Source organism: Schistocerca serialis, chromosome 2 (assembly GCF_023864345.2).
Source record: "Schistocerca serialis cubense isolate TAMUIC-IGC-003099 chromosome 2, iqSchSeri2.2, whole genome shotgun sequence".
Taxonomy (NCBI): domain Eukaryota; kingdom Metazoa; phylum Arthropoda; class Insecta; order Orthoptera; family Acrididae; genus Schistocerca; species Schistocerca serialis.
In genome coordinates, this window is record NC_064639.1 from 596,558,025 (window position 1) to 596,568,863 (window position 10,839).

At 38.2% G+C, this 10,839-nt stretch overlaps 1 protein-coding gene across 1 annotated transcript; it reads left to right on the forward strand.

Annotated features, from left to right (window-relative positions):
- The first annotated feature begins 219 nt into the window (after positions 1–219).
- On the forward strand, positions 220–10,514 carry LOC126455638 (peptidyl-prolyl cis-trans isomerase NIMA-interacting 4). Its single transcript, XM_050091402.1, has 3 exons — positions 220–505; positions 6,121–6,240; positions 10,296–10,514. Exons 1-3 carry the CDS (start codon positions 401–403, stop codon positions 10,452–10,454), a joined length of 384 nt encoding a protein of 127 aa, XP_049947359.1. The 5' UTR covers positions 220–400; the 3' UTR covers positions 10,455–10,514.
- The last annotated feature ends 325 nt before the right edge of the window (positions 10,515–10,839 follow it).

Below are 10,839 nucleotides of genomic sequence, written 5' to 3' on the forward strand. Positions count from 1 at the left end.
AATTTGTGACTCAGAGTTGATACTGTCAATTGAACATACCTTGTGAAAAGTCATATTTAAATCTGAAACATCGGCTAATCTGAATGCTGAACTGCTCGGTCGGAAATATTTATTCCATCTTGTCACTGGGACCTTCCCTCTCGCCACCGATGCTTGCCAATAGAAACTCATCAACCTATCAGAGATTAAAAACGTGAAACTTTTGCGGTCGTTGATCTTTGCACAGTCTGAGACCTTTGTGTACATCATGATGTATTTTTGAGTTTAGACGAGAAGCTCGTAAACACGACGCATGGTTTGTGATGTAGGAAACGTCAGCCGAAATCTCACAGGCAAAGTTAAAAACATCGGAGGAATCGTAATCTTTCTGGAGTAAATTAATAATTTATTCAGTGTTGCTATGCCTCCGAAAAAAGGAGCGGGAGGTGCGAAGGGTGGCTCAAAATCAGCTGACGACACGAAAACTGCCGCCGGCAAAGAAAAGAAGGGTGGCTCAGCAGTAAAGGTTAGCTTCAGTGGTATCACATTAAATGTTATGCCCTTATTTCTAATAAGGCGTATGGAGTGTACACGCTCAGAATCTGTTGGGTGGTCTTTTAATAGCTGTGGGCAAAACTCTATTGATTACTTTATGTCATTGCTTATTGAAACAAATACCTGCTGCCTTCCTCCATTCATAGTTACTGTAACGGGCGTTGTACGTTTTGTAGACTGAAGCTGCAACAAAGAGATGAAGAAAGCAGGAGCGTGCGTTTATAATTTTAATTGCTTTATCAATCACTCCCCGTATAGATGAATAGCAGTTTTCGATCCAATCAAGTTAAAGTTACGAGAATTTAAAATTAGTTTCCGCACAGTTTTGTCAGTTATACGTATCCAATGTTAGACTTAGCCTCGAATATTCACACCAGGGATAGTTGTTTTCTTTCGTTCACAAAATGTTATGTACAGTGTTGATTTATTGGCACAATCTGTGCCTCGTTTAAAGTTATGTTGCGGTTTTTTTCTCTCTGGTGTGACTGGACGATTCCTCCTCAATGCAATGCATGCAAGCGAGTGAGTTCAAAATGAACAGAACTGTGGGTTCTTCATACTGCAGTTTTGGAGTGCATACTGCGAAATTAGTGATACAGGTGTGAAACCGTAGGATGGAAAGCAGTTCATGCACGATAAGTAAATACTTGGCCACAGAAGGAGGTGACTATTGGTCTTGGTTGCATGACTGTAAGAAATATACAACTTTGCCCATACTGTTGGCTCATAACTAAAGTACTGTTGTTGGTGGTGGTGGTGGTTTGATACCATTTTCTGCAAGCTAGCCTGGTGTCACACACAATATTCTGTTGACAAAATTTTCCAAAACATGAGAAATGCTCCAGACTAGGAAAAGCTCAATAAATGTCATCATTGATGTGTTGTTGGTAAAAGACTTCACTTAAAGTTGCCGACAATTTCTCTGATGCAGCATTTACCACATGCTGAAATCACTTTTGGGCTAGTCTGTGGGGACAGACTTTATTTCTATCATAGCACATGATATAGATTAGAATTCGAGATGACAATTGAGTTGTAATTGGCAAATTTAATGGTTTTGAAATAAAATGTTTTGGTGGTAAGGGTGACATAGTGCCACCCTCACTTCATGCAACAAAATGTATCTATTATGTAATCCAGTTTTCTGAATTGTCTTCGCAGATTGTTTTTATTATGAGACGTGCTTTATATATGGAAAGGCCATATGCATTTGGCTACCCTATACAGATAATCAGTTACAACAACCTTTGTCTCACATTTACATTTGGACTGAGCTGTAGTGTAACCTGATGGCCATAATTGCTCCATATTTAACACTCTGTTCGTTATATAAACTAGAACTGTAAGGTAAATTCTGAAAAGCAGTGTTTAGTTTTCACTAATTGCAGCATATAGCATGAAGAGAAGAGCATATTTTCTGAGAAGTAATAAGTTTTAATGTCCACAATTTGTGGTACTCACTGTATGTTGCTCTCTTGAAACACTGACAGTACCTGTTCAAATAAAAGATTTACTTTCATTTCTTTAGTATGCATTTGATGATATAAGTTATCAAAGCTTTAAAATATTATCTTCATTGCCCATTATATTTAATGCTACTGAAGTAATTGGATCACTTGTTGGTGGTATTGAGCAGTTGGGTTGATGGAAACGTCCGATTCCACCCGTCTGTGTTGACCAATGACGTCTGGGGACAAACTAAAAATAAACACACGCCACTAAACCAAACGACAAAAACGATAATATAAAACGACCACATCAACTAAAAACAATATCCACTGGAATCAAACACCGATACCACACTATAAATCTCAAAACTTTCACCACCACTACACTTAATACTATCATAAAAAAACCTAGAAAATCGAGATTGGAATCGAACACTTCCCTTGACCTGTTATCCTTACGACGTCTCCACATATAGCCGTCCCTGGTCTGAGACGCCGGAACTTTAGTAAGCCTCATTTCTTCATGACACACTGAACAGTTCACGACTGCATCCAAAAATCCAAATAGTTGAAGAAATTTTATTAGAGACAACACACTGTGCCCCATCATTGCCGACAACCGAAAACTGTTGACCTTGTCAGTCATAACCATACCTACCAGAGACATAAACAAAGCAATTTACTAAAATTCACACACGACAAACAGAAAAAAACTACAATAACGTCGACATAACAAAACCAAAATCGTTAACTCACTGAAAAATATTCCGCTGAAAGCACAGTCACTACCAATACCACACACGTGCAATACTACCAGACAAACGAACCCCATACGCCACATAACATACTACCCATAAACTCACCACCAGGCAGAACCACCAGCTGCAACAATACACCACCTATAAACATGCCACACACGCAAACCTAACACACAACACGTAAACACACCACCAGAGAGCACCATGATCACATCAAAACGACACCTACAAACACGCCACTCTCACAAACTAAATTCTGCGCCATAGTGACGTCACACACCACAACAGCCTTGCGTCACAGGTCAAAGCCGACGGGTGGAATCAGACTCGTCTGTTGACCCGAGCAGTTTGGTTTTAGTTTGCTTTATTCTTGTGTGCAATATTCCTACATCTATCTGGGTAATATAGATTGCATTGAATTATCAGATAATTTCATGTTTAAAGTGGTATACTTCATGTTTACAGAAACTGCTTTCAGTGTAATGCCTTCTGAGCAGTTTTGTGAGGCATTTATGAAACCTGTTGTCTATTGTCTTACAATTACATTCTTTAGTCTGCTACAGCGTTTCTATATGTTCATTACTTTTAAGCTCCACTCATTCTGTTTTTTTTCTGTTGCCAAGCGAGTGAGTGGCAGTGGCTTAACCACCGAACTTACATTTAACTCACGTTTTCACTAATTTAAATTAGGTTCTCCATGATTTGCCTAAATCATTTAAACATTTGGTAGGATTGTTCCTGAAACAAAGCCGTAGCCATACACCTTCCCACATCCTTCCTCCATCCATCCCAATAGGAGGTCAAGCTACTTCTTAAATGAACTCGACATTGACATCAGATCTTAACATTCCTTCCCAGTCTGATGTTAGTGTCTCTTAGATAGCTTTTATTGTTTATTTTTTGGAATCATTCACAATCGCACAAGACTGACTTCTATTGTGTTAATGAACATGTTAGGCGTAGATGCCCTTCCACATTTTTTGAGAATGTTGTGCAAATTTTATGTTCTGTTTCACTATAATAGTGCCAATGTGTTTATTGAATTTGTATTGTGTTCTTTTACTGTTGTCTGGGTTGGAATGATCATTACACTTCCCAGATCAGTTACAGTTGTATTGGACTGGATACAAATAATATAATTTGTCATTCTGTACCTATTATTAGCTTCTAGAACTCATTATGTAAATAATTATTATGTATATTATGGTAACGGCCATCTCCGATTATTCATAGATAATAAAGTTATCGATGAGGAAATTTTATCCTTGTAGAGGTATCTAGTCAGACCCTGACAAAATGTTTGCTGATGCAATGATTAGCTGCTAAGTCTTGATATAACAGTGTTCACTTCACACAAAACATAACAATATGTGGGAGTGTAAGCTGCAATAAGCACATTATTTAATCAGAGAAGTAGTAAATAGTAGGATACTTTAATTTTTTTCTATAAAAGACATTTCTTCTAAAACACACACCACCTGTGCTGCAGTATCCTTAAGGACATTGTTTGCATTTGGTTATGCTAATGGAGTTTTTGAGCATGAAATGAATGGTTATGTATCTGATTGGCTAATGGGAGAAAGTACCCTAGTGCTGTAATGGCTGATGACAGTTTCTGAACATCTCGTGTAAACAAATGTACAAAATTTTAGAAACTATTTTCCAAAGGTTAAATCAATATATCTACAGCTCGTTACACATAATGGTTCTGCACAGTTGATAAATACTATGTAAGTTTAGAGTTATTACAGTTCCCACTCATACATATCAACAGTCATCCATCTGTGAATGGAACTAGTAGTAAAAGGTACCCTCTCGTATCTCACTTTATGTACACGGTGTTCCATTTATCTGATGACTGCCTGCCCAGAGTATTATGGGCCAGCCATGGAAGCCACTTGAGTGGGTCTCTTGGGACTGCACTATGCCCCCCTTCTTTTGTGGGTTTGAGCCTGAAGGCCATACGGACATACACGCCTTGTTGACCAGTGTCATTCGAGGTGTGAAACAGGCATCATGAGCGTAACAGCGAAGTTTGCGAGTGGAACAATGGCAAGACTGTATTATTGAATTTCACAATGAGTATTTATTTATGATTTTTATGTGTGTACAGAGCCCACTAGTACTGATTAGAGATTGTTTGAGCAGATGTTTCCAAGTGTTCAAGTTCCAAGTCGTGATGCAGTTCAAAAATTAGTGAATGAATTTCATGAAACAGGACATGTTTAAGACAAGAAGCGTAAACGACGACATACAGTGCTCACAGAAGCCTGAAAAATTCCCCTAGAAAGTTTCTTAGACTACTTTTGCAGCAAACACAGATATCATGCACTTCCATACAAAGAGGTGCTAAGCTGTTTGTGCCAATGCCCTGTAAAGTATCAAGTACAAGAACTTCGACCTGTTGATGTTGCGTACAGGGTTAAGTTTTGTTAATGTTTCTTAAGACACACATTCTGTTTTCAAATGTGGCTTGGCTCCATTTACACGGGTATGTTAACTCTCAAAACTGTTGACATTGGAGCACAGATTGACCTGTTGTGCTTCATGAGGAACCCCTTCATGATCAGAATAATAGGCTCAATTTTTTTTGACACAGCTACAAGTGAAATATGTGTGCAAAACATTTTGTGACAGTTTTTTAATGAACTGAGTGAATGAAGCTTCGCATTTTTTCAACAGGATTCAGCGAGGGCTCTTACGGCCAATGTTTCTTTGCACGCAATTCATTATGTGTTCAATGAAAGAGTAATTAGTAACATTGTCTGGCCCGCCATATGTCCTGATTTAACTCTGTGTGATTTTTATTTATGTGGTGCACTAAAGGACAAAATGTACACAGCAAATCCTCACACAATAGAGGAACTCAAGGTTAATATCTGTGAATCAGTTAATTCAGTATGAGAGAATTACATTGTGTGATTAATAATTTCTTGAGTAGATGTCACAAATGTGTGGAAAATAATTGCAGGCATTTCCAGCATCTCTTTAGTGACAAGGGCGAGTACAAAATTTGTTTGCTTTACATTTTAAATGTAGTCATATTGTACCACAGCAGTAGACGGGCGACATGGCATTTGATTGATGGGCAACGGAGTGCTTGTTGCCTGGCATCTATTGCACCACACAGGCAGTCATCAGATAAATAGAACACCATGCAATATAGATGTATTGGTATTCTTCACCCACTGAAAAATCCTGCCTTGATATGCACCTATTTCTGTATTATTATGAGAGGAGTTATCTTCCAATAACAGTGAATTAAAATTAAATAACTAAATTGTGTCTACCTAAAAAGCAATCAATGCAATTTTAATTGTGTTAGTGAGTGCCTTATTTATTATTTTAAACTGATGATACTATTTCTTTTCTTATCTTAGGTTCGACATATACTATGTGAAAAACAGTCAAAAGCTCTAGAAGCTTTGGAGAAACTGAAAGGTGGAATGAAGTTTCCCGAAGTTGCTGCACAATACAGTGAAGACAAGGCAAGACAAGGGGTGAGAAATTTTTCTGCACAGATACGCACATCTCGTAGTATCATGATACAAAAAATCTAAATAATGTAGCCCAAGTTTAGCAGTGATGGATAAAGAGGGAATATATAAAATATTCCTTGTTAGGAACTGCAATATGTAATACACAGCTGTATTTCTAATTGTATTTGTACTGTTGATTTTAGTCAAATTCTGACCATCTTTGGATCATAAATTCGGTTCAATTGTGTATTCCGCAATTGCAGTGGCTAATCATTCAAAATGCCATTAATATTTATATTGTGAGACAGAAGGCATGCTTGTTAGAACTTGTTATACCTTAACAACAATTTAAAAAGGGTAGATTACAACCCAGCCCATAGAGGAGGCATTGAGTCGCAGATAGGCACAATGAAAAGACTACTAAACATTTAAGCTTTTGGACAAAAAGATCTCTTCTGAAGTAGAACATACCTTCACAAAAGTACAACTCAGACATACATGGGTACTGTCTGCAGCTGCTGGTTCTTCTTCCGAAATAGAAACACACATACAAGCACACATGCACACACGACTGCTGTCTCCAGATGCTGGACCCCAGCAGCCCAGTGGTAGCCCTGTGTGTGTGTGTGTGTGTGTGTGTGTGTGTGTGTGTGTGTATTTTCTGTTTTGGAAGAAAGACTTTTTATGTGGAAGCTTAAATGCGTAGTAGTCTTTTTTCCTTGCGTCTCCTCTATGTGGCGGGTAGCATGCTATCCTTTTCACATTGTTGTTACTCCATCCTGGACTTTCCATTGTTTGATATGTGATACTTCAGCAGATCATTTCAGAATAATTAGTCATGGGAGTTGTGGACTACACAGTTCAACAAGTTTTATGACCCAAAAATTATACGAATTTGACTACTCGTTACAAATGGACCTTGAACTCAGGTTGGATAAGGAAGTTAGCCATGTCCCTACTGGGGGAATCATCCCAGCATTAGCTTTAAATGATTTACAAAAGCCACAAAAAGTGTATATTTGGATGCCCAGGTGGGCATATGAACTTCCATCGTCTCAAATTCCATTCCTAAATAGATTTAAATTTGTATTTCACAATCAGTGATGTGGTCATTTATCCCTGCTGAACTTGTCAAGTAACTGCTGTCCTTTGCACAGAGCTTTCAATGAACACAGCTTTCTGCCACGCATCCAACTGCTATCATTTTTCAAAATCTTTGAGAGGGTGATGTGTTGTAGAATAGTATTTCTCCTTAGCAAGAATAGTATCCTCAGGAAATCACAGTTTGGGTTTCAGGAGAGGTGCTCTACTGAGAATGCTGTTTACATGTTCACTCACCAAATATTATAAACATTCGGTAATAAAATAGTGCCAGTTGCTATTTTCTGCAACCTACCTGAGGCATTGACTGTGTGAATCACAGTGTTCTAAATAAATTTAAGTTTTATGAAGTTGATGGTGTAGCAAACCAATGGATAACATCATATGTAATAGAGGAATCCTTCCCAGCACCGTTACCATTACCCGTTGTCTGCTTCCGATTCAAGATTGTTGATGACATATCTATAAGATGGACTCATATTAAGGGAAGTCTTTGCGCTTTCATTTACAGCCTCAATATCTATGCCTAAATCCACTTCCTGTCCTTCTCTGTTCAATGAACTATGTTCCTAGACATTGATCTCTACCTCTTTAGTGGCTCCGTAACAACGTATCTCCATATCAAAAGCACCAACCACCAAAGAGGACCTACATTTTGGCACCTTTCACGTGGTCTGAGTCAAAAAGTTTCCCTCCTGCAGCCTTGACATCCACAGTTCCTCCATCTGTGGTGGAAACTGAGAGTTTACTGAATAGGCTGACAACCTTGCCAGCATCTTTGCAGGAGAGACAGTAACCTTTCCAGATAGTAAAGAAACAGCTTATTCCATGTAATTTATTCCTGTGAACTCAACAAATATATCACCATTGTGAACCAGTCACCAATAACTTCTCTTCTTATCACCTAACATGCCACAGCTCATAGCCTTGAAAGGCTCAACCACATCCTTCACCAAACCTTTGACTTTCTTTGTCATGCACTGATAGATAACCTACCTCCACCCCTCCATGGTATTCTGTGGCCCATACAGCTTATGCACATCTCCAAGTCAAGATTGCTCCAGTAGTGTCCCATGGAACAAAGCTCACCTACGGGCAGCACAGGTTTGTTAAACTATCTGCTAGGTAGCCCTTATTGCATTCTTTCTGCAGATCTAAAAACCACTTGGCCACCCCTGTCCCTCAAGCACTCAGTTTTGGCAGTATGATTACGTAAGCTATTGCTTGGTTGCTTGATTACCCACATGTACCTGGTTGCCAATGGGTAGGCACTTAGGTTTGAATACCCTGCCATAGTCCAGTCTCCTTACATGCACCAATCACCAGTTACAGCATTGTAGATATTTCCTGTCCACTCACGGCACAATCATGTGTGAAAGCAGCCACGTCACTTCGTACTTGTGCTGTACTAATGTTTAGTGTTCTGATGTGTGTCAGTGTGAAAACCATCCACATGTTTACCCATGTGAGTGCTTCACACCACAATACCAATGACATCAACAGCTGTTTCAATACCTGTACCCCTTGTGTAATGCCTTCCAGCACCAACTCTAGGAAATGCAGACATGGGAACTATCCCTCCAGCACACCTCCATTCCTGTGATTCCCCTGGCCTAAATTACTGTTAATGACCACCCTCATTCTTGACTGTCACCTGTTCCTGTCTTTTCATTTTACATCTTTTTTCTGAAACTTTAAATGCTCCCCCCCCCCCCCCCCCATCTCTCTCTCTCTCTCTCTCTCTCTCTCTCTCTCTCTCTCTCTCTCTCTCTCTCTCGCATCAGATTTGTTTCTGTTGCCAGTATTTATTCACATTTTGCCACTGCTACCTTGTTCAGTAATTCCCTCCTTTTTCCACCAGTAACCCTCCCCTCCCTCAGCACTTCCCTACCCTACTCCACTTGTCTTTCCTCTCCACCCCTCCACCTGTCTGCCTAGACACTCATCATAAACGATCAGTGTCACTGCAGGGCTTTAAAGGTAGTATAACTTTCAGGCGTTTTAATGTGTTAATGCACCATCCGTTATTCATCTACTGGTGAGTCATAGCCTGTCTTCAGTTTTTTTTATTTTATCTAAGATCTCTATAGTCTTAGTAATTTTCAGTGAGGGAAATATAATCCTGAAACATGTTTTTTTTAATTATTTTTATTCATATTTTACACAATGTGTATCAGGAAATGATTTCCCATTTTCAAGTTAATTTTTTCTGTGTACTATGCCATTTTTATGTAATGTCTTTGATGTGACAGGTCCTAATTCTTTTTGTAAACTTAACTGCAATATGTAAAAAACACTCAATTTTTAGTTGGATATTGATTTTTAAATGATGTTAGTGACGAAATTTGGAAGAACTTGTACTTACAGTTGTCTCACAGTCCATTTGTACAGTCTCTCACACATTGTAAACATCAAACATGGTTTTCTATGCACAGTATACAGTATATAAACAAACAGTTACAAAGGGGTTTTAGATGTAGTCAACAGAGATAATGTTAAAGGCCTAACACAGAGCATGACTTGTTTTCATACAGAGAAAATCATGACTGGTAACAGAGAAGTTATTTATAAACAAACCCATTGTTTTCACTGCTGCAGGCTTTCAGAAAACCATTTATAATGGACAAAATCAAACGTGAACATTTGTGTCTACAATAAAGATGAAACCACATAAATTTAGTTATTGAGCTTTTGACACAGTTATCCCAATCTCTCATATTTATGGGCAAATACAGCCTGTGTTTTTAGGAGGAAAATGAGCAGCAATTTAAACTAAAAGTATTGAGTTCATACAGAGGTAGAAGTACATTTGTGGTTGTTGTTAATAAAGAAGATAATTTTGTTTAAATGTTATCAACAAAGGTTTCATCACACATTACCAAACTGACTTTTGAACATTTCAAATCCCTGTATTTTGAAAAATTTTGCACAAAAGTTTAATATTACTACCCTTTCATTTGTTTCTTACATTTCAGGGTGATCTGGGTTGGATGACTAGAGGATCAATGGTGGGTCCATTCCAAGATGCAGCATTTGCTCTGCCTATTTCAAATGTCAGTAGTCCAGTGTACACAGACCCACCAGTGAAAACAAAATTTGGTTATCATATCATAATGGTTGAAGGAAAAAAGTAAACTCTGTTTGACTTTTATGTACATGTATATATTTTTGAATACAATCTTTTGTTAGTCTTAGTATTTGTTTCTGTTTTGTGTGGATCTCTACCTCTTAAAATGCAAGAAAATTGTTCCACTCTATACTCCAGTTGATACACAGTACTTAATGAGAAACAATACACAACATTAGGTGCATATTTTGTATGGAATTTTATCTTCATAAGTTCAGTCAGTTTAGGGCTGACATCAGAATCATCAGCATTCATTGCTAATACACACTGATTTAGTTATAAAGCATCTGTTTCTTTTCTAACTAATTGCTCAACTTTTCATTAAACTGGAAATACTGCTGGGAAGTTTGAGAGTTGTAGATGTGAAGTATACGTTCTCCAAGCAGTGAGGA

Excerpts from the sequence above, each read along its gene's own strand:
- LOC126455638 (XM_050091402.1), top strand. The coding sequence starts at position 401 with ATGCCTCCGAAAAAAGGAGCGGGAGGTGCGAAGGGTGGCTCAAAATCA. Across the intron at positions 506-6,120 it reads AGGGTGGCTCAGCAGTAAAG|GTTCGACATATACTATGTGA; the intron begins GTTAGCTTCAGT and ends TTCTTATCTTAG. Across the intron at positions 6,241-10,295 it reads AAGACAAGGCAAGACAAGGG|GGTGATCTGGGTTGGATGAC; the intron begins GTGAGAAATTTT and ends CTTACATTTCAG.